The 25437-nt window shown below is 36.6% G+C and overlaps 1 protein-coding gene across 1 annotated transcript in view; it reads right to left on the bottom strand.

The window, feature by feature from the left end:
- Positions 1-1425: 1425 nt before the first annotated feature.
- Positions 1426-25437, bottom strand: part of LOC101892838 (chondroitin sulfate proteoglycan 4) — a 54395-nt gene continuing 30383 nt past the window's right edge. The window contains exons 2-12 of the mRNA XM_005179678.4: positions 23263-23459; positions 22721-22951; positions 18032-18213; positions 17392-17974; positions 16299-17327; positions 12878-13129; positions 11647-12806; positions 11429-11582; positions 9182-9845; positions 8205-9114; positions 1426-4017 (exon numbers count right to left, since the gene is read on the bottom strand). Of these exons, the coding sequence (XP_005179735.2) occupies positions 2292-4017; positions 8205-9114; positions 9182-9845; positions 11429-11582; positions 11647-12806; positions 12878-13129; positions 16299-17327; positions 17392-17974; positions 18032-18213; positions 22721-22951; positions 23263-23459 (7088 nt within the window). The 3' untranslated portion in view covers positions 1426-2291. The remainder of the gene's footprint in view (positions 4018-8204; positions 9115-9181; positions 9846-11428; positions 11583-11646; positions 12807-12877; positions 13130-16298; positions 17328-17391; positions 17975-18031; positions 18214-22720; positions 22952-23262; positions 23460-25437) is intronic.

Below are 25437 nucleotides of genomic sequence, written 5' to 3'. Positions count from 1 at the left end.
ATAATAATAATAAAATAATAATAATAATAATAATAATAATAATAATAATAATAATAATAATAATAATAATAATAATAATAATAATAATAATAATAATAATAATAATAATAATAATAATAATAATAATAATAATAATAATAATAATAATAATAATAATAATAATAATAATAATAATAATAATAATAATAATAATAATAATAATAATAATAATAATAATAATAATAATAATAATAATAATAATAATAATAATAATAATAATAATAATAATAATAATAATAATAATAATAATAATAATAATAATAATAATAATAATAATAATAATAATAATAATAATAATAATAATAATAATAATAATAATAATAATAATAATAATAATAATAATAATAATGAAGAAGCTCATATAATTAAACGCGAAAATGATATCCGATTCTATACAGACATGTCGAATCTCAATATTTCTATCAACGTAACATCTGTAATAAAATCCGAAATTAGCATCCGGTTAATTTTGTGTTTCTCACATCCCATTTTTCTACTATCACAAGTTCCGCCATGAAGATGGAATATATCGGTGCACTCCTTCTGCTACCTCTCCCACAAAGGGTCAACATTTTGTATATCCATGAAGCTCATAAAACGCGAAATTAACTTCCGATTCCATTTACACTTGGTACGTCTCAACATTTCCATCAACACAAGATCTGTTATAAAGCGCGAAATTAACTTCCGATTCCATTCAGACTTGGTACATCTCAACATTTCCATCAACACAAGTTCCGTGAGGCCTCCGCCACATACGATTAAAATTTGAAAAAAAAAAAAAAAAAAAAAACTTTCAAAGAAAACCTAATAAGCATCCAACTCTCTCAAATTTCACACATACAAACATTTTTGCTAACAAAAGATCTGTTGTGAAGATGATATATATCTGTGAGCCTCTTCCTGTACCTCACCCACAAAGGGTCGCAATTTTCAATACATTTATCTGTCATAACTTGCGAAACAATTCAGCCAATCTTTACAACTTGCTACATCTAAGTATTTCTCTCAACTAGAAACCTGACATGAATATGGAATTTATGATTTCGCATAGAATTGGCTATAAATGTTCGATTTTCTTGTAATTTTGCCCCCACCAATATTTTTATTTGTAGGCGGTATAGTCCAAACCTGGCACGTCGCAATACTTATATTTTATTTATTTAGGTCCGGTACGAAATGGACAATATTGGCCCATTCCTTCGGAACAGGCTCAATAGAGGGCCAACAATTTGAATAATCATAACAAAATATATTTAAATCATCGAGCATTGGCTGAAGGTATACATGTGTCGGCAAAACCGAATGATATTTTTTAACTGGTTAAATTGGACTTTTCGCTTACGATGAAGCGGGCACTTGCTAGTGACTGTCTGATACGAAGCGTGATATCAAACCAAACACTGTTGGATGAGGTAGCTCGATACCATCAAACCTAATACCACTACATAAATCGTATTCTCTGAATTCTCAAAAAAATTAACAAAGGAACTAGATAAATTACTTTAGAATGCCTATCCATATCCCTGAGCCGACAATTCTAGACAGAGTAAGGCGTTAGTCGTTCCAGTGTTTACAAAAATCTAAAGGCGAATCAAAGAAAAGCACATCCATTTTAAATAATCGATAAGTTATTGTCATTTATTAATAAATTATTCGAATCTTGGTAAGTCAATCTGAACTTAACGAAACTATGAGTAAAGAATGTAAAATCTTAACTTATAAATTGCGATATGTCTGAACTGTATAAAATTAAATTATTTCTTATTTAAATACAAACGCTATGGCCACTGTTAAAAAATGTATGAAAATCGTATGGCAATGAAGTAATTATTTAAAAAAAAATAGTTAATTATGGCAACGACAAGAAATGGCATTAAATCTTAAAAATCTAACTTAAAAATGCGTATTTCTTAAAACTAACCTACAACTAAGTTATGCACAATTTTCTAGGACTAAATATTTTAGGGTATAGCAAAATGAAGGTAATGGCATTATTTTAAAAACAATTTTGGTCCAGCGATTTTCTTTTCCTTTTTTTTTTGGCATGGAACTGGGGTTTTGTTGGCAAGTTTATATTTTTTTGTAAAAAAAAATAGTTCATAAAAATATTAAGTTATTAAAGGCACTTTTAAAGCACTTGTGTCGTTTTTTTCATATTTTGTTAAGTTCGTTTCTTGTTCTTATATAAAAATATTAAAAATAATTACAACTATTCCCACCCCATTTTTTTGGGCAAATGGGATTTTTTTTCAGACCCAATACTGATTACGCCTTAGCAATGGATTACTTGGCGGCGCTGAGGGCGGCGTCGAGGCAGAGGCAGCCTGCCCACTACTCTGTGGCACACTTGAATATCCCGCAAAATCATTGGCCATATCACACGACGAACTCCAGGTGTCATTTTCCAATTGATAGGGATTGTAACGTTGTGGCAACATCATTTGCTGGGGATCACATTGGTCATCGGTTTCATCTTCATCGGGATCGTAGTCGGGAAAATCGTGTTTATACGATTCCACGGGTATAATTTTACAGTGGGGTATATTACTGAACCCGGGTAGGGGTGTTGAATTGCCAGTCACCGGCACTGAATCTGCCTCCGAACTGGCATAATGATGTGGATGATGACTGTGGTGGGGATGATGGTGATGATGCTGGGGACTAACCGAAGTCAAGTCAGGTGGACAAGGCAGGGAAGGGGGTTGATCCTTCGATATATTGGCTTTATGTTTCTTTAGGTAACGGAACTTCAGAACCAACATTATGATCAGCACCAGCATCAACAAAATCAGCACCGCACATATGATGGCCACATAATTTAAAGAGAACCCTGTCGAGGCCTTGGTAACATCCGTGGCCGTCTCATCAGCCGCTTTGCGATAGATTATCTTCACCGAGGCCTGGGCTGGTTGCACCGTTTTGATATGCAGCTGATAATCAAAACTGTCATTATCTGCCCGGGTATTTGCCGCCGATTCATGGGGTATAAAATACACCACCCCGCTACGTAGTTCCTTAAATGAAAACGAGCTGGTGGGACGTTCATTTTGGGCATCAGACGACAAACCCGAACTCCGAATAATCTTACGTATCTGCCCAGTTGTGGGTAGACGGGTTATTAAAAATTTCGGATTAAATTTATTCAATTTCAACGACAGCGGATTATCCGGGACCAGCAGCGACATCAAACGTATTTTCTCTCCCGCCTGTACCCCCTGCATGGGAATATCGGTAATTTTGATAACCGGTTCGACTTGAACCAAAACATCCGCTGTGGCCACATAATTTGTACCCGGAACATAGGCACTAACCTGGAAGGTATCATTCGAACGATTCAAATCGGTTTGCATATAATTAATTTGACCCATTTCCAAAAGTTGATGATTAAATCTCAGCGTAGGCTGATGCTTGAGCACAATTATGCCATAGAGCGGAGAATTGGTAATATTATAGGATAACCTCTGGACCTGGGCATTGGTTTTAATGCCAATATTTTCCATTTTCATGACAGCCGTTGTGGAGCCCTGTTGCACCGTAACCGGATATTGTGTTGCCGTCGGCATTATGGCAATGGGAGCGATTTTTATGGTAAATACCTCATAAGCTGGATGGAATTTACCATCCGACACCGTAAAACAAAATGTCGTCGATTGCGGGGTGCCAAAGTGTATATAAACGATGCGATCATTGTTAATATCAGCTTGGGTAAATTGATTTGAATAGGCCAGCAATTCTTCGGCAACACCTTCTTTGGAGATTTTCTTCAGCACCCCCAATGTTGGACCACTCATAATGTCATAGACAATATCCTCCGGAGGGGTGTCCTTATCTTCGGTTAGCAAAATGTTGCGGGTTATTGTGCGATTCTCTCCCTCCACCACTGTCATGTGTGGCTGATGTGTAATCAGGTTAAAGGGTTGATCGTTGATGGGATTAATCGAAACGGGAACGGTGAGATTGCAGAGAAAGATGTGCCTAAAAGAGAGGGAGAGAGAAAATGCAAATTATTGTAGCTCAAGAGAAGAGGGATGTATATAAATAAGAGAGTTGAGTGATTGATTGAGGGTTTTATCGACGTCCAGGCGAAACAACTGAAGCTTGAAGGATTCGAGAAATACTAACAGGTACGAAATTTGGTTCTATTGCAATTGAGCTAATATTACGAAATTTGGAATAAAATGTCACTGTTGAAGTGTAGCATAGATGTACCAGAGGTGTTAAAGAAAATTCTAATATTGAGTGTACGAAAGCAGTAAATGCCCGCAACTTCGTCAGCGAAAAGTCCACCTTAAAATTTTAGATTCATTCCAACAGTTCGTATTAGGCCTTTTTATACCCTCCACCATAGTATGGAGGGTATATTAAGTTTGTCTTTCCGTTTGTAACAACATTTTAGACCCCACAAAGTATATATATTCTTGATCAGCATAAGATTCTAGGTCGATTTATCAATGTCCGTCCGTGTGTAGGTCTATCCGTCTGTGGAAATCACTCTAGCTTCTGAACGAAGTGAAGTAGGTTAATAAAATTTTACCCAAATGTGTATTATGTCTGCATGACTTTTGGTATTGAAAATGAGCCATGTAGGTCCACGTCTTCGTATAGCCCCCGATATTCAGTATTCTGATGATTTTAGCGACATTATTTACCGGAATTGCTCCAAATTTGGTATTTGAAGTTCGTAATAGACACTACAGCATAAAACAGAAAATGGTCCATGTAGGTCCACTTCTTCGTATAGCCCCCATATATCCTTACCCCCGATATTCGGTATTCTGATGATTTTAGCGACATTATTTACCGGAATTGTTTAAAATTTCGCATTTGAAGTTCGTAATGGATACTACAGCCTATGACAAAAAATTGTCTGTGCAAGTCCACTTTTTATGCCCTCCACCATACTATGGAGGGTATATTAATTTTGTCATTCCGTTTGTAACTCCTCGAAATACTCATGTCAGACCCAACAAAGTATATATATTTTTGATCAGCGTAAAATTCTAAGACGATTTAGCCATGTCCGTCTGTCTGTCTGTGTGTCTGTCTGTCTGTCTGTCCGTCTGTCTGTCTGTCTGTTGTAATCACGCTATCTTTCGAACAAATTGAGATAGAAGGCTAAAATTTTGCACACATGTATATTTTGCCAGTAGGCAGGTTAAGTTCGTAAATGGGTCATGTAGGTCCAAGTTTTCATATAGCCCCCATATAACGGTACCTCTCGATATTCGGTATTTTGATGATTTTAGCGACATTATTCACCGGAATTGTTTCAAATTTGGCATTTGAAGTTTGTAATAGATACTACAGCCTAAGACAGAAAATTATCTGTGCAGGTCCACGTCTTCGTATAGCCCCCATATAACGGTACCCCCCGATATTCGGTATTTTGATGATTTTAGCGACATTATTTAACGGAACCGTTCCAAATTTGGTATTTGAAGTTCGCAATAGATAATACAGCATAAAACATAAAATGGGGCACGTAGGTCCACTTCTTCGTATAGCCCCCATATAACGGTACCTCCCGATATTCGGCATTCTGATGATTTTAGCGACATTATTTACCGGAATCGTTTCAAATTCGGTATTTGAAGTTCGTAATGGATACTACAGCCTATGACAAAAAATTGTCTGTGCAAGTCCACTTTTTACAACTCCCATGGTTCCTCCCTACATTCGGAATTTTGATGATTTTAGCTACATTATAAACAGATTTTTTCAAGTTTCGCATTTGAATATTGTAATAGCTTGTGACAAAAGTTGCCTATGCAGATCCACGTCGTCGTACAGACCCTAATATAAGGCTACATTCGGTATTTTTAATATTTTAACAGAATTTTTAATGGATTTTATTTTTTTTGAAAACTGCCAAATGTGTACCGAATGGTGGAGGGTATTCAAAGTTCGGCCCGGACGAACTTACATCTTTTTTACTTGTTAGTACTCAAAATGTACAAATTGTTCAATTTGACAACAATTTTTTTTTTTTGAACCAAACTTTTTACGTTGTACTAAATTTTCCAAAATCTCCATATCTCAATCTCAGATGCCAACAATGACCTTAATATCAAATGAGGATTTCAGCCCTGTCTCGTCCATCAATTGAGGATTCCAGCCCTATCTCGTCACCCAATACCCCACATAGTAACGCTAAGTATTTTTCGCATAATTTTAAAACATATCTTCAAAACAATATCCAATTTGAGAATTCAAGCACTATCCCTTCAACCAATACCAAATTTAGTGTTATTTAGTACTTTTCGTACAAATATAGGACATATTCTGTTCTTTCACCCAAAACCAAATTTAGTACTATTTAGTACTTTACAAAAAATTAGAGTACGTATTTGTAAAACCACCACCAGAGCTCAATACCAGATACCAACAGAGAGAGAGAAAGATAGATCGAGAGAGTGAGAGATAGAGAGAGATCTTAATGTAAGTTTTCGGGATTCCAGCCCTATCCCTTCACGCAACAGCAAATTTATTACTACTTAGTAATATTCGTACAATTATAGTACACATTTCCAAACAAACATATCTCAATCCCACATACAAACCTCAGTGTCAAATTTCAGGATTGCAGCTTTATCCCTATACCCAGTAAAAAGATTTAGTACTGTTTAGTACTTTTCGGACATCCAGATAACTACAGAGACCCTAATATCATATTTCGGGATTCCAACCGAAACCATTCACCCAATATCATATTTAGAACCATTTAGTACTCTTCAAACAGTTAAAGTACACATTTCAAAAACCACCTCCAAATCTTAACCACAGATACCAACAGTGACTTTTATATAAAATTTTAGAATTTCGGCTCTTTACATATACCTAGTACCAAATTTAGTACTATTTAGCATTTTTCGTACAATCAAAGTGCTCTTTAAGAAATCACCTCTATATATCAATTCCAGATACCAACCTCAATATTAAATTTGAGGAATCCAGCCTTAACCCTTCACCCAATAGCAAATTTAGTACCATTCAGTACCATTGTAGTACACAATCTAAAACTAGCTCCTTCTCTAAACAACAGCCACCAACAAAGACTTCCATATCAAATTTCAGGATTTCAGCTCTATTCCTTCACCTATTACCAAATTTAGCACAATTTAGTTCTTTTCGCACAATGAAAGGACACATTTCCAAAACTACCTCCTTCACTTAATTCCAGATACCAACAGAGACCTCAATGTCAAATTTCAGGATTCCAATTCTAACCCTTCACCAAATGCCAAATTTTTTACCATTTCGTACTTTTCGTAAAAATTGAGCAGGCATTTCCAAACCCACGCCAAATCCCAAATACAGATACCATCAGTAATCTAAATATCAATTTTCAGAATTTTATCTCTATCCTATCACTCAATACCAAATATAGTACCATTCAATACTTTTCGTACAATTATAATACACATTTCCAAAACCACCTCCATATCTCAACAACTGGCGCCAACAGTAACATCTACATCAAGTTTAAGGGTTCCAGACATATCGTCTCACCTAATACAAAATTCAATACTATTTGGTACTTTAAGTGCAATTATAGTACACAGTTCAGATACCACCTCCATATCTCAATTTCAGATACCAGAAGAGGCCTCATTATGATATTTCAGAATTTTAGCCTTATCCCATCACCCAATACTAAATATAGCACCTTTCAGTCCTTTTTGTACAATTATAGTACACATTTCCGAAAACACCTCCTTATATCCAGAATACACATGAAGAGAGACCCTAACACCAATTTTCAGATTTCAAGCACAATCTGTTGACCCTATACCTAATTGTAGTAAATATAGTACTATTTAGTACTTTTTGTACCAGCATGGGACACATTTAAAAAACATCTCTTTATCACAAACCTACCACGGACCGCAATAAAAATTTCAAAATTCCAGCATCGTTCGTTCACCGGAAACTGAACTGGTCCAAATTCAGTACCATTTAGTACAGTTTGCACACTTAGTACACATGTCTAAAACCATTTTTATTTTTCCAAAATTTTTTGTAGTCTTCAGTACGAATTTCCAAAAAAAATTACTAACTACATACATCCTGCATCTACTTGCCAAATTCCACTTCCTCTGGACGTTGATGAGGGATTTTTTTTTATGTAGAGATTATAAAATTTACGTAGAATTCTTACTTACCCCTGTTCCAAATACACCGACATCAATATGGTATCCTCCAGCGTATCGGTGTGATCATGAATGTAGTAAACCTTTTTCGTAAAGAAATCGCTGGGATGGAATTTCTGTGTTGGCCGGAATTCATGACCCAGACCAATGGTACCATGGCTGGGCCTCTGCACCGATTCAATAAACAATTCCGGATTATTAATACCCGCACGCGTTTTGAGATATTCCAACATTTTTGAAAAATCCAAATTTATTGGCACCGAACCGCCCTCATCAACATTCAGCTTTGAAACTGGCAAAAATCTCAAGAGACCACCAGATGAGACAGAAATTTCAATATTAAACTTCTGATCCAGCAGACGATCACTGCGTTTGGCAATGACATCAAAGTTGAATGAATCATTTATTCGGAATTCAATGACCACGGCGGTGTGTTCATAGAAGATATGACCATTATCGATGTCATCCTGGGTGAATTCGTTCACCTCTTTCGGTTGGCCATTATCCATTATTTGATATTCATTGATGATGCGTCCTAGATTCGGAGGCACAGTTATGTTGTAACGTATCTCCCTCTCTTCATCCGAACATCGGAAGTGCAGATGATCCCGGAGAATTTGTTTCTTTGTCAACGGGAAGACATGGAGATTTTCATTGCGCTCCTCTATAATTTCAATGGGTTTTATGGCTATGTTTAGAACTTGTTCCGTGGTATTGAAAAGGCCATCGGTGACCATAAAAGACATTTCATTGCGTCGAGAATTTGAGTCATGAATAAAATAGACCTGCTCATTGTTAATGTCATTCTGGGTAAAGCTATCGATTTTTGACTCCGGATCGCTTTTGAAGGCCAAATAGCCACCATAAATATGATTCACCACAAAGGTGATGTTCTCCGGCGGGGTGTCATAATCACGGGCCACTAGAGAAAAAAGAGAAAGACAATATAATTTTCATTCCTTGCTTCTTCTAAAGGATTTTGTACTCACTCAAATCCGTATAGCGTATAATATAACGTCCGCCATTCCAAACCTGCAACCCCGTGTTGGTCACTACCACGGGCTGCTCATCATTCACCGGCACCACCGAGAATTCCAAATCAAAGGACACACTCTCCTTATTCCTGGCCGTAGCAATCAATGTCATGGTATCCGTCGAATTCTCACTACCATTATGGATATACTGAATGGCACCCTGGTCCAATTGTTTCTGCGTAAATCTCTTAACCTTGGAATTCGAAGCCATAATATACCCTGCCGAAGGGCTAGTGATAATAATATATTCCAATATCTTGCCACGATAATATTCCGAAAATGGTTGAATATCAGCAGAGGTGAGCTGTAATGTTTTACCCTCCACCACCGATATGGTGTTGGTGTGCATATACAACTTCTCCGGTATAATTACAATTCGTAACATTAGATTCCGTAACCAAGTGATGCCATTGGTCACATCAAATATAAAATAATCACTTGATTGATTAACACCCGCCTGAATGTAGAACATTTTCTCTGTATTTATTGCGGACTGATCGAACACCTTGCAATTGTATTCATCATCGAAGGACATCGATTGCATTTCTAAATAGCCATGCAAAGGCGAGGCTGTGACCAGGAAGGTTATATCACCAGGCGATATGTTCGGATGAACGACCTGAAAAGGAAAGAAACATATTTGAATATACAATATTTTAAGATATTTTGTTCTTAAAAAAATCTACCTCTGTTTCGGAGGATTCTCTTTCTATAGAAAAAACTGTGTATGAGGTATTTTTTCTATAGGAAAAAAATACGAACTCAATGAATGATTTTTGAGGAATAAGATTTCTATGAAAAAAATTCTAAAAATGGGTTCTAATTATTTTGTGTAGACCAGAGGTCCGATTTTTTCTTTAGCTTAAAGTCCCCGGGAATCGTATCTAGTCTCCAGGAACTGGAGTCTGATTTCTCCTATGGGGTCTGATTTTTTCTAAGTAGCCGAGAACTGAAGTTCTAAGTTTTTCCTTATTTTTTATAGAGAAAATGTCCCGAAACTGAGGACTGGTTTTTTTCTATTAGGAAAAAGTCATCGGAATCGGGGGACTTATTTTTTATCGGGGGACTTAGAGAAAAGATCCTGGACAAAGGGGTGGGATTATTTCTACTAAGAAGTGGTCCTCAGGATCTGGGTCTCGTTTTTTCTATAAAGAATGAGTCTTCAGGAACTGCGGTCTAATTTTTTCCCGATTTTTTATAGAGAAAAAGTCTCTAGGAAATGGGGTTCGGATTTTATTCTATGTAAAAAAAAACTTCCCCAGAGACGGGTGTTCGGATTTTTTTTCTATAGAAAAAAACCTCTACAGAAACTGGGGTCGGAAGTTTTTGCATAGAAAAATCCTCTCCAGAAACTGGGGCAGATGTTTTTCTAAGATTAAAATTTTTAGGTGTATTTTTAAATAGAAAACCTTTGAGAGGACTTCTATACGTAGGAGGCCTTATAATACTCTCTTGCAAGAGAAATATGTTGATGACCTCTAGAACTATAAGAACATATATAGATCTTCTAAATAGGAAATTCTACTGGTATTGTACACAGAGGAGACCTTTTAGAGGTCTTCTAAACAGAAAGGACTCTCCAGAGCTCTTCTATAGAGACAAAGCCTTCTGAATGTTTTTCTGACAAGGGAAATGTGTAGAATTTTCTAGATCTAGGGCAGATTTTCTACTGGTCTCCTACCCATAAAAAACCTCCTAAAGGCCTTCAAAATATAGACAATTTCTTGAGGTCCTCCAAACAAAGGAGATCTGAAGATTTTATGTGGGTCTTTGAAAAATAAAAACTTCAAAAGGTCTTCCATACATAGGAGGCTATCTACGACTACTCTTGACAAAGGAGAGTTGAGGATGGAAATAAGGGAGATACTTTAAGATATACATTCTGTGGGTCTTCTACACTGGGAAGACTTTCTACGGGTCTTCTACACAGAGAATGACTTCTAAAGGTTTTCGATACAGAGAAGATCTTCTAGAGGTCTTCCATACAGAGAAAATCTTCTATAGGTCTTCTATATAGAGAAGGCCTTCCAGAGAACTCCTAAACAGTGGATACCTTCCCAAGGCATTCTACATGATTTTCTATGAACACAAGACTTCCAGAGGCCCTGTATATCACTAAGGCTTTTAATAGACTTCTTTATAAAATATAGTTATAGGTAGAAGCCTTATTCAAGGTAGCTAATGGTATTTGGGTTTTCTTACCTCTAAGACATCCCGGGAAATCAAAACACTTGTCGATTCTTCAACATACAGTGTTTGGTTCTTCTTCACCTGCAGTGGCTCCCAATAGGCCGATGGATATATGCGGAATATAACCTCACCTTCGGCACTGATGTTTTTGATGTGGACACGGTATCTGCAAATAAAAGAAATCTCGTTAATATGTTAATCCAACAACAAAACTAGAGTTCCCAACTCACCTCAACTTATCCATGGAAGCAATTTCAGTGTTCCAATAAACCAACCTATCCCGTTCTATATCCAAATGCGTAAAATTACTCAACGAAGTTAAATTCGATGACTTATAATGAGACGACGACGACGAGCCATAGGCATCATCATTCGCCCGTGGGCGACCCAAATACATGAGTATACCATAGGTTGGTGGTTTGATTACCTCATAATAGATTTCATCCAATTTCATATCTAAATTGGTTTCCAAAACAAAATCCTTATTGCGAAGGATGACAAATTTACCCTCCTGCACAATGGTGGCATTTGGCGGTAGCATGGACACAAATGCGTCGGAGGCATGAATTTCCAGCAGCCCATCGACATTATGCATCTGATCGCTGACAATGAATGATGCCGTGCCCACATCTGCCCCCGTGTGCTGGAACATTATGCGCCTATTGGCTATGTCATCCTGGGTAAAACTGTCCACATAGTGTCCGGATTTGTAAAAAGCTCCATTGTTGCAGGATATGTGGAGGTAATGGATATTTGAGGAATTTGTATCCACATCGGCATCCAAGTACTGCAGGACATCGGTATTCAAGGTTCGTATGCCACCACGCATGACATGGAATATCCTATCCAAAGTCCTATAGGGAGCATTATCATTATTGAGGCTAATTCTCACATCGATTCGGGAGACAAATTGCAAATCAGTCTCCTCACTGGACAACAGAAGTAAATCGAAAGAGTCCTCCGTCGATTCACTGTCATCGTGACAGTAATAGATTTCATTGAGAAACAGCTGTTCCAAGCTGAACTCACTGACAAATGTGACTTTACGATCATGCTCATCGTAGCGACACAAACTGCCAAATTTCGGTTTATGCGTCACAACAAATCTCAGACTTTCGTAGATATTGAAACGAATTTCAAAATGATTTTTTGTTATCAAGGCCCTTTCTCCCTCCTGGACCTTGAGTATCTCTCGCGTCTGATAGACAAGCTTATTGACAAGATCATCGCGTGGTGTAAACGATATGGCAACCTTGCCCACAACATCATCACATTCTGCCACCGAGACCACAAATTCCAAATAGTCACGAAAACTGGAATACGACGAATGATGCGTCTTGTAGCGTATGCGATTCTTATCGATGTCCAATTGGGTAAATGAATCCATTTCCTAGGGGAAAGAGTTGAGAGGAAATATTGGTTTGATTTATGAATTGTGGATAATTTTCTTAGAGTTCTCACCTTGGCAAACTTCCTCGAGCCCTCCACATAAATATTGCCATATTTAGTGGGACTGGTTATTTTATAGATAATATTTCGAGGAAAAGTCTCAATGGGCACCGTTTCATAGGACAACACTTCATTGGTCAAAATAAATTCTCTGGAACCATTTACGGCAATCGTTGAGGGTTTTCGGGAATTGATGCGCAAACGGGTAAAGGTTACACGGAAATCAAATGTTTGGGTAGTCACAAAACCAAAGGAGGCAAAAAACTGGAAGAAGGGAAGGAGATATTAATTTAGTATTCAGATTTTTTTCTATAGAAGAAGGTTCCACCTCAGGTTAAACTGAGATCGAATTTTTTTCTATGGAAAAAAGTTCCACCTCAGGTTAAACTGCGGTCGAATTTTTTCTATGGAAAAATGGAAAATAGCCTCACGAACTGAGATCGAATTTTTTTCCATAGAAAAAAATAGCCTCACGAACTGAGGTCGAATTTTTTTCCATAGAAAAAAATAGCCTCACGAACTGAGGTCGAATTTTTTTCCATAGAAAAAAATAGCCTCACGAACTGAGGTCGAATTTTTTTCCATAGAAAAAAATAGCCTCACGAACTGAGGTCGAATGTTTTTCCATAGAAAAAAATAGCCTCAAGAACTGAGGTCGAATTTTTTTCCATAGAAAAAAATAGCCTCACGAACTGAGGTCGAATTTTTTTCTATAGAAAAAAAATAGCCTCACGAACTGAGGTCGAATTTTTTTCTATAGAACAAAAAAATAGCCTCACGAACTGAGGTCGAATTTTTTTCTATAGAAAAAAAATAGCCTCACGAACTGAGGTCGAATTTTTTTCTATAGAAAAAAAATAGCCTCACGAACTGAGGTCGAATTTTTTTCTACAGAAAAAAAATAGCCTCACGAACTGAGGTCGAATTTTTTTCTATAGAAAAAAAATAGCCTCACGAACTGAGGTCGAATTTTTTTCTATAGAACAAAAAAATAGCCTCACGAACTGAGGTCGAATTTTTTTCTATAGAAAAAAAACAGCCTCACGAACTGAGGTCGAATTTTTTTCTATAGAAAAAAAATAGCCTCACGAACTGAGGTCGATTTTTTTTCTATAGAACAAAAAAATAGCCTCACGAACTGAGGTCGAATTTTTTTCTATAGAAAAAAAATAGCCTCACGAACTGAGGTCGAATTTTTTTCTATAGAAAAAAAATAGCCTCACGAACTGAGGTCGAATTTTTTTCTATAGAAAAAAAATAGCCTCACGAACTGAGGTCGAATTTTTTTCTATAGAACAAAAAAATAGCCTCACGAACTGAGGTCGAATTTTTTTCTATAGAAAAAAAATAGCCTCACGAACTGAGGTCGAATTTTTTTCTATAGAAAAAAAATAGCCTCACGAACTGAGGTCGAATTTTTTTCTATAGAACAAAAAAATAGCCTCACGAACTGAGGTCGAATTTTTTTCTATAGAACAAAAAAATAGCCTCACGAACTGAGGTCGAATTTTTTTCTATAGAACAAAAAAATAGCCTCACGAACTGAGGTCGAATTTTTTTCTATAGAAAAAAAATAGCCTCACGAACTGAGGTCGAATTTTTTTCTATAGAAAAAAAATAGCCTCACGAACTGAGGTCGATTTTTTTTCTATAGAACAAAAAAATAGCCTCACGAACTGAGGTCGAATTTTTTTCTATAGAAAAAAAATAGCCTCACGAACTGAGGTCGAATTTTTTTCTATAGAAAAAAAATAGCCTCACGAACTGAGGTCGAATTTTTTTCTATAGAAAAAAAATAGCCTCACGAACTGAGGTCGAATTTTTTTCTATAGAACAAAAAAATAGCCTCACGAACTGAGGTCGAATTTTTTTCTATAGAAAAAAATAGCCTCACGAACTGAGGTCGAATTTTTTTCTATAGAAAAAAAAATAGCCTCACGAACTGAGGTCGAATTTTTTTCTATAGAAAAAAAATAGCCTCACGAACTGAGGTCGAATTTTTTTCTATAGAAAAAAAATAGCCTCACGAACTGAGGTCGAATTTTTTTCTATAGAAAAAAAATAGCCTCACGAACTGAGGTCGAATTTTTTTCTATAGAAAAAAAATAGCCTCACGAACTGAGGTCGATTTTTTTTCTATAGAAAAAAAATTGCCTCACGAACTGAGGTCGAATTTTTTTCCATAGAAAAAAATAGCCTCACGAACTGAGGTCGAATTTTTTTCCATAGAAAAAAATAGTCTCACGAACTGAGGTCGAATTTTTTTCCAAAGAAAAAAATAGCCTCACGAACTGAGGTCGAATTTTTTTCCATAGAAAAAAATAGCCTCACGAACTGAGGTCGAATGTTTTTCCATAGAAAAAAATAGCCTCACGAACTGAGGTCGAATTTTTTTCCATAGAAAAAATAGCCTCACGAACTGAGGTCGAATGTTTTTCCATAGAAAAAAATAGCCTCAAGAACTGAGGTCGAATTTTTTTCCATAGAAAAAAATAGCTCACGAACTGAGGTCGAATTTTTTTCTATAGAAAAAAAATAGCCTCACGAACTGAGGTCGAATTTTTTTCTATAGAAAAAAAAATAGCCTCATGAACTGAGGTCGAATTTTTTTCTATAGAAAAAAAATAGCCTCACGAACTGAGGTCGAATTTTTTTCTATAGAAAAAAAAATAGCCTCACGAACTGAGGTCGAATTTTTTTCCATAGAAAAAAATAGCCTCACGAACTGAGGTCGAATTTTTTTCCATAGAAAAAAATAGCCTCACGAACTGAGGTCGAATTTTTTTCCATAGAAAAAAATAGCCTCACGAACTGAGGTCGAATTTTTTTCCATAGAAAAAAATAGCCTCGCGAACTGAGGTCGAATTTTTTTCCATAGAAAAAATAGCCTCACGAACTGAGGTCGAATTTTTTTCCATAGAAAAAATAGCCTCACGAACTGAGGTCGAATTTTTTTCCATAGAAAAAAATAGCCTCAAGAACTGAGGTCGAATTTTTTTCCATAGAAAAAAATAGCTTCACGAACTGAGGTCGAATTTTTTTCTATAGAATAAAAATATCCTCACGAACTGAGGTCGGATTTTTTTTTTTCAATGCGAAAAAGGACCTAAGCAACTGAGGTCGGATTTTTTCTATGCGAAAAAAGTACCTCAGCAACTGAGGTCGGATTTTTCTACGTGAAAAAAGGACCTCAACAACTGAAGTTGGATTTTTTTTATAGAAAAAAGGGCCTCAGCAACTGAGGATTTTTTCTATAGAAAAAGTAGCCTCATGAATTGAGGTAAGATTTTCGACTTCAGTCAAAACCTGAGGTGGGTTTTTTTCTCTAGTCAAGCCTGAGGTGGAACTTTTTTTGATAGAAAATTATTCTACCTCAGTCAAGCGTCAGGTGGAACTTTTTTCTATAGAACAGAATTCCTTTTTCTTTTCTCACCTTAAATTCATCTTGCCAGGGAAATTCCAAATTATGCAAATAACGTATGTGACCCAATTGTAGCTGACTATCGCTGAACCAGTCCACATTAACCCAGGTGGCATCGACTTGACGCAGACGTTGTATGGATCCATATTGGGGAGCCTTGACAATTTCATAACGAATATCAATATTTTCATCTGCAGCATTGGTACCGATCGATAGATTTGAAGGTGTTATCAAAAGCGACGACTTATGGATCATTATCAAACCGGTGTTGTTGACCAAACGCAACTCCAGGGGATGCACCGAAACGGACAGGAATACCGTGTCACTGGTCTCAATGCCATCAGAGACATGCATTAGCAGTTGATAGCTGAAAGATTCCGCCGTTGTGGTGTTATAGAGAAATGTTACCTTCCCCGAGTTAACATCGGCCTGGGAAAAAGTCATGGTCGGACGATTGTTGATGATAAAGCGGCCAAAGGATTCTTGAGGATTCGTGGAGGGTAAAATGGAATACATCAACACATTGGGTGGACTATCGGGATCTTGAATATTAAAGAGATCCACATCCAAATTCTTTTCGATGCCTTCAATAACTCGTAGTATCTTATTGGAGGGTATTTGTAGCTGGGGAGGATCATTGATGGGTGTGATGTTGGCATGCAGCATAAAACGATGTTTTCCCAAAATATTTTCCGGCACCTTGTGTATGTCGCCATAAATTTGCATATCCAACATGGCATGATCATTGAAATTTTCCACCCCATTGTGAACATATTTCACCTTGTCCGTGGACAGGTCCACCATATTGAAGGTGCGACATATGACGAAATTGTTTTTCTCCTGGGAGAATTGCAGTAATTGGCCATAACGGGGCTGTTGCACCACATGAAAGACAATGGAAGAGTCTGAAATGCCAGGAGTTTTGCGATAATCCAAAAGGATATCCAAGAAATTTGGTGAAAGGAAAACGGTGCCGCCCTCCAGCAGCTGCATGGGCGAGACATAGAGCAGTTCCAGGGTGGGACTGGTTTCGGTAAAGATCTGCGAAATAAAAGTAATTTAAAAATCGGGAAATATAAATATATATTGGGTATAACCTCCCTACCTTATAGGGCCCCTGAAAATCCGCTTTAATGCAATATGACTGATCACAATAGCATATGAACTCATCCACCCCATACTGATTACAGTACCCACTCTTGAGGCAGGGTTCATGTTCCACACAAGGATACTTCCAGACACAATTCAAATCCAAATGTTGCGACTTATTGATGTGTGGAAAACCCAAATCCTTGCCATTGATGTGAACATCCTTCATACAACCCATGAAACTGTTATCATTAATTCTCAAACCCTTATGCCAGAGGCGTCGTCTCAACTCCTCCTGAACGCCGCCGACAAAGAAACTCTTCTCCAAACTTATTGTAGCCTTGGTGTCATTGTCATGTTGACCACGATACGTAATGTCGTCCAGTGTCATCTCAGCCATCTCGGCATTGTAACGCATCTGTAGCTTATGCCATTTACCATCCGCCACTGTATCATTGGAGGCCAATCTCACTTGGCTGCCCTCCTTGTGAAATGTAAAAATCAACATTTTATTTTCAATTTCCACCAGGACATAGTCAAAGCCTCCGTTGTAAAAGATAACTCCAGTCTCTTCCATGGTGCGGAATTTCAAGGAAACACTGCAAGAACATATTTTAATTTTTGGAAATTTTTCTACAAAAATAAATAAATCTTACGTTTCCCCCGCCGGGTGCGACTCTTTGGCCATTAGAGCATATGAATCGGTATTCAGGAAACTGATGGCATCCTTGGTTGTTCCATTAAACTCTGCGCTGCAAGTCCAGGACACCTGTTTACTGTCCGTATGACCGGTACCTTCCTTGGCCCGCTTGATTACATTGATGTTGTTGTAGAAGACCTGAAAGGAAATTAATGAAATCAATATAATTATTGTGGGCCAAGCATAGTAATGGGGCAAAAAATAAAAAAGGTCGGGAATAGCTTTTTAGACGTTTTTAATGTTAAGAACTATCATAAAATGGCTTTCAAACAAATCGGATGACTGAATTTGCTTTTTTTGCAGGACAGTTTAAAAATATTTCTTTATCAAGAGTAGACGTCAAAAAGAAGTGTAAAGTTCGGCCAAACCGAATTTGTAATATCCTCGCTCATTTGGGGTATTGGGTCCATATGTTAAAGCCTTTTAAAAAAAGAATTAGTAATTTAATTCTGTTGAAAAAGTGGGCTTAGAAACATTTCGTATAGCTCTGAAATTCGGCATAATAGCTTATATTGTGTCTAGGAAGATTGGTATTGAAATGAACTGTATAGGTTCACGTTTTCATATTGGCCCCATATAATGGTATTTTCCGATATTTTGACGATGTAAGCCCAAATATACCCTTAACCATATGGCTAGAGAGGGTATATGTACCATTTAATATGGCCAAAAAGTGCTTCTTCGAATTAACGGTCCTTTTTTTTCGACAAAATCCGCAATGCAAAAATGGACAATATTTTTTTTTCTATCGAAAAAGTTCAGCCTCAGGTTAAACTGAGGTCGAATTTTTTTCTATCGAAAAAAGTTCCGCCTCAGGTTAAACTGAGGTCGAATTTTTTTCTATCGAAAAAAGTTCCGCCTAAGGTTAAACTGAGGTCGATTTTTTTCTATCAAAAAAAGTTCCGCCTCAGGTTGAACTGAGGTCGAATTTTTTTCTTTTGAAAAAAGTTCAACCTCAGTTTGAGTTGAAAAAGTGGGCTTAGAAACATTTCGTATAGCTCTGAAATTCGGCATAATAGCTTATTGTGTCTAGGAAGATTGGTATTGAAATAAACTATATAGGTTCACGTTTTCATATAGGCCCCATATAATGACATTTTCCGATATTTTGATGATGTAAGCCCAAATATACCCTTAACCATATGGCTAGAGAGGGAATATGTATCATTTAATATGGCCAAAACGTGCTTCTTCGAATTAACGGTCCTTTTTTTCGACAAAATCCGCAATGCAAAAATGGACAATATTGGTCCACTCTTTCCAGTACATCCCTCACAAGAAGAGAAAGAAGACTCCGATTGGTTATCCCAATATTTCTACCAACTCTAGGTCTTGTATGAAGATGGGATGGATCAGACCGCTCCTACGAGGACCACCCCACAACGGGTCAAAATGTTGAATAATTATAAATCTTATAAAAAACATTTTAGCAAAATAAGCATCAAATTATTTTCAAACTTATTTCTACCAATACATGACATCTGATATGAATATATGATTTATTCGTCCACTCCTTCTGATACATCTCCCACAGGGTTTCAAATTTGTTAAATCCAGTGTAAAAATGGGATATATTGGTCCACTCTTTTTCAATACCAAATTTAGTAACATCTCTCCATCCGAAACATCAACAGTGATCCAAATTCAGTACTGTTTAGCACTTTTCGCCAAATCTCAACAGATGTCTAACGCTTATCTAAATATTCGAATTTTTTATCCCTTAACACAATACCAAATGCAGTATCATATCTCAATTCCATATACCAACAAAGACTTTAATATCAAATTTGAGGTATTGAGGCCTATTCCTTCAACCAAAACCCAATTAAGTACCATTTATCACTTTTCGTACAAATATAGGTCGGGTTTCAAAACCACCGCCAAATCTCAAGCACAGATACTATCAATAATCTAAATATCAAATTTCAGAATTTTATCTCTTTCCCTTCACCCAATATCAAATATAGTACTATTCGTACTTCTCGTACAATTATAGTACACATTTCCGAAACCACAGACACTAACAATAATCATATTCAGGATATCAAATTTCAGTATTTCAGGACCATTTAGTACTTTTCGTACAATTATTGACAACATTTCCAAAACCACCTCCGTATCCTAACCACAGTGACATTTAAATCAAATATCAACTTTGAGGATTTCTGACCTACCAATACTAAAATTTGTACTATTTAGTACTTTTTGTACGCATTTCCAAACCAATGTCAAATCTAAAACACAGATACCACCAGTAATGTATGCATTAAATTTCAAAATTTAATTTCTATCCCTTCACCCAATTCCAAATATTGTACCATTCAGCCATTTCCGTACAATTATGATACATTTTTTCGAATCCATGTGTCCAGGCTACATATTAACTGCGACCCTAATACCAAATTTCTATCACTATCTGTTCACCCAATACAAAATTGTACCAAATATAGTATAGTATAATTTAGTACCATTTAGTACAGTTCGGAAACTTAGTACACATTTCCAAAACAACATTCGTATATCAAACTTACTTGATTCCCAAACCAAATTTGAAGTTTTTAGCCCTATCCGTTCAATAGTAACAAATGGTACGATTTTAGAAGTAGCCTTAAATTTCGAATTTCGAAAAACCCTTTGGGATGGCTATCCTAGACTCCATCAGAGACTCCAATTCCATATTTCACAGTTCTTGCTGGGTTTTTGGTAATTCGTGCTAAACGGGTACGAAAAGTACAAAAATTTACTAAAAATGAAATACTTTGTATTGAACATGCGGAATACCCAACACACGGTATTGAATTTTAAGTACATTTTTGTACTTTTTATATCATTTTAGTATGAATTTCCAATGATATTTTGTACCAGATACATCTCAGAAATATCCTAGACTCCATCAGAGACTCCAATTCCATATTTCACAGTTCTTGCTGGGTTTTTGGTAATTCGTGCTAAACGGGTACGAACAGTACAAAAATGTACTAAAAATGTAATACTTTGTATTGAACATGCGGAATACTCAACACAAGGTATTGAATTTTAAGTATATTTTAGTACTTTTTATATCATTTTAGTATGAATTTCTAATGATATTTTGTACCAGATACATCTCAGAAATACCTCTGCCAAGTTTTATCGAGATCTGTTCATTATAAGATATAGCTCTCTTATATATCTTCATTCGATTCCACGTTTTTTGTGCACCAAATGGTTAATATCAGCTCCCAAAATAAAATGGATGTAGGCACATTCGACGGCATTTAGTCTGGAAACAAATTTGATGAACATCGGTTTATATATATATAGCTATATCTTCGATTTATATGTTATATTAGCTCAGCCATATGGCTAGAGAGAGTATACATCATTTGATACGGCCAAAACGTGCCTAGTCGAAATAACGGTTTTTAAACCCTAGGTATCTTTGGACGAAATCCGTTTCAGGACATTTTGAGTCAATCTAGCGATGTCCGCCCGTCTGTCTGTCTGGCTGGTGCACACGACAACTCTAGAAGGGGTTATCCTATTTGGTCCAAACTTGTAATATTATTATCAAATTTTGATCGGTTTCGGAGATGCTCAATATCGGTCCACTCCTTCTGATACCTCCCGCACAAAAGGTCGAAATTTTCAAAATAGTATATTACTGCAGAGACATCGGACTTCATTCGACTTGGCGCATCTAAATATTTCCGTCAATTCAAGATCTGTTATAAAGATGGTAGAGATCGGACCATTTCTTCTGGTACCTCCCCTACATAGGGTTTAATATTTTAAAAAATAAGAGCGAAATATACATCAAAATCTCCTCAAATGTCACACATACAAACATTTTTGCTCTAACATAAAATCTGTTTTGAAAATTGTATATATATATATCTGCGAACCCCTTCTGTCACCCACAAAGGATCACAATTTTCAATACTTTAATCTGTCATAACTTGTGAATCAAGTCAATTATACTTTACAACTGGCTAAATCTAAATATTTCTCTTAACCAGAAACCTTAGATGAATATGGAATTTATTATTTTGCATAAAATAAAATATCCGATTTTCTTGTAATTTTGTCCATACCAATGTTTTTTACCCGTATTAGATGGAGTACGAAAATGGAATGCTTCGGTTGACTATATCTGGTACCTTACGCACATTTTAACATTTTCTATGTTTAAAAGCACAAAAATACTGTGGTTTGGAGATGCAGGAAAACGAGGACCTATATGGTCCATATCTAATATTAAAAATACTTTGGACTCAAAATTTATTTGATTAAAATTTGTTCAAACTACTCTAGGGTGATTTCCTCAGATGACAGACAGACATTGCTTAATCGACATATAAAACGCTTTTTGGGTCCAAAATTGGTACATTGTATGAGGGAAGCTATAAAAAATAGATGTTAGATATATCTTCTTCAATCAAAACCCTCAAGGTTTTTGGAGCATATTTTGATGCTCAGTAACTGAAAAAACATTTCTTGGAAACGGAGATATTTCAAAAAAAAAAACCCTGAACCCTGTCGAATCCTTAAAAGCTTCCTTTTTGTGAAAATTAGTTTTCTTTGATTATATGGGGAAAACGGTTGCTCTCGTTAGGTGAAATTGATATTCTGAACTTATTTTTGGCAATTAGTTATTTTAACTTACATCCGAAATGCATCCTCTAAAGCTGGCCAAATCATTTAAGTAGTCAGGTGAATATTCACCTGGGCCACCCAGTGATGTGCCAAAATGAACATTCAGTGCACCCATATCCGCTGGCAGTGTCTTCCGAATAATGTTGCCATCCACTTGTAATGTGATATTATTTTCGTAGCGTTGAACGGCGACATCATGCCATTCCAAGTCGTTGAGCTTCTGTTTTTTCGGTGAACGTAACTGCAAAGAGAAAAAAGTGGGAAACGATTAAAAATCTCAGCATGTGCGATTTATTTAAAGAGATAATACCAAAGCAAAAAATCTGAAATTTTAAATAAATGTAATTTCAGATCTAAGGAATTTTTATGGCTTATGACTTTACGGTGGCAGTGACCATAAATATTGACTTCCAACTGATTTCTAAGCAGTTAGGCTGGCATTCGCACACTTAACATAAAGATCTGTGTTAGCGATTTGTAATCATGTGATCATGCGCAGTTAATAATCAGGAGGTGGGGGGTTCTTAAGAATGCTGGAGATTGCGAACTTACCTGGACAACATTGCGTTCTATTTTATAGGTAAAAGTAATGGCCGCTGCCTCCAAACGCATTAGACAATAATCTGTCCGTCCTGCGGCCATAAAGAGAAATGCATTCTCCTGATGTGTACGAAATTTAACACGTATGTTTGTCGACATTTTCGCCTCTTGCAGCGGCATCGATATGTAGCCATCGCCAAAGAAGGAAACTAAAATAGAAGTGAGAAGAGGTTAGAAAAACTAAATTAAATATGTCAATTGTGGTAAGTTAAAATAAAAAGAGCAACGAAAAGTCAAAAGTCGGACGGGCCGACTATATGATACCCTACACCACTATACATATTTGGTTGAGATCTTGTAACAAAAGAATTTATTTGACGTAGATCATACCACCTGCCAACATTTGGCTTTAGAGCAGTTATAGTTTAGTTTCAGAGGGAGCTAATACAGGGGGGGGGGGGGGGGGAATATACAATTCTGAATCGATTTTATACCAAATAACATTGCTATAGAGTGCATGATATCCCATCGAGAAGGATTATATTAAAAAAATATATATCGGAGACGAGTTCCACCAAACGGAAACGCACGTCCCGAAATTCACTCCAATTGGACAGATATTAGCTAGTCATTATTTCCACAATAAACCTGAAATCAGAGATTATTAGGGATATATGGGAGCTAAATCCAAATCTTAGCCGATCTCGATAAAATGTGACAGAGGTATTTTTGAGCTCTATAAAATATATGGTACCAAATATCATTGCTGCATATATATGGGGTATATAGCTATACCTGAACCAATTTTTAATAATTGCTTCTGACTCAATTCGGCCAAATTGTGCCAAAATTCTGATATTGGCCAGTTGGAGCACAATTAACCCGAAATCGGTTATATCGGTATATCCAAATCTCAACCGATCTTGATAAAATTTGGCTGGGCTATATCTGATATCCTGTACCAAATGCCATTCTTATGCAGTACATAGTACGAATGTGAGGGACTTAAAAGCCAAATCGGATGAAACATATGTGTATGGGAGCTATAGCTATATCTAAACCGCTTCTCTCCGAATTTGATGTACATGCTTCTAAACAGAATTCGGTTGGATGTGCCGAAATTCAGGTCATTTGGACTTATATTGGTCATTTGGTGCACAATTAATCCACAATCGGCTGAAGATATATATGGGAGCTATATCCAAATCTGAACCGATCTTGGTAAAATAAAGCAGAGGTATTTCTTGGCTATATCGGATATCCTGTACCAAATATCTTGTGGTGTGCATATTAGGAATGTGGGGACTTAAACACCAAATCGGATGAAACAAATACAGGGTGAGATGAAAAAACTAGAACCAATTTCAGACTGCTGTCATTTCTAAGACACTCGACCGACAGCTGTTAAACAGTGACAGCTCAATTTATTGTTTACAAGCGTACAAAAGAATTTTGGTGAGAATTTTCCAGAAGAAAAGTTATTCGTGATGGAATTCAAGCGCGATGGTGTGATTTCTTTATATTTGGCTGGAAAACCACAAGTGGCTATGGTTAGAGCACTCCAGCATTTAAATGTGAATAAACCTTTTGTGTCTCGTACCATCGCTCTTTACCGTGATACTGATAGCCTAGCCCGACACCAAGGAAGTGGACGGAAGAAAACAACAACATCAGCAGAAAAGATTCGAAAAGTAAAGAAGCGACTTGATCGAAACCCGCATCGCAGTGACCGAAAAATTGCTCGTGAGCTGAACATATCGAAATATTCTATTCTGTAAATATTGAAAAATGAGCTTGGGGTAAAGCCATTGAAATTCCAAAAAGTGCAAGAACTTACACCGCAATAGAAAGAAAATAGACTCATAAGATCTAAAGAGTTGCTTCGCTTGGCCGAAAGTGGTAAACTGCCGAATTTGGTTTTCTCCGATGAGAAAACATTCGTTGTCAAGCAATTTGTAAACACCCAATTGATGGTGTTTACTTGCCAAAGAGGTCAGCTGAAAATGTGCACCTTCGGTTGGCCACCAGAACTCAAGCGCCGGTCATGGCGGTGGTGTGGGTAGCCTTAACAGCCGAAGGTAGCTCCCCGCTCATATTAATCGACCGTGGCATCATAATAAATGCCGAATATTAACGCGAAAATATTCTGGAGGGTGTATTAAAGCCTTAGGCACGCAAGCATTTTGG

This window comes from Musca domestica, unplaced genomic scaffold (genome assembly GCF_030504385.1).
Source record: "Musca domestica strain aabys unplaced genomic scaffold, Musca_domestica.polishedcontigs.V.1.1 3, whole genome shotgun sequence".
In the NCBI taxonomy this organism is placed as follows: domain Eukaryota; kingdom Metazoa; phylum Arthropoda; class Insecta; order Diptera; family Muscidae; genus Musca; species Musca domestica.
The sequence above is the reverse complement of the archived record's forward strand: the minus strand, read 5'-3'. Positions and strand labels throughout refer to the sequence as shown.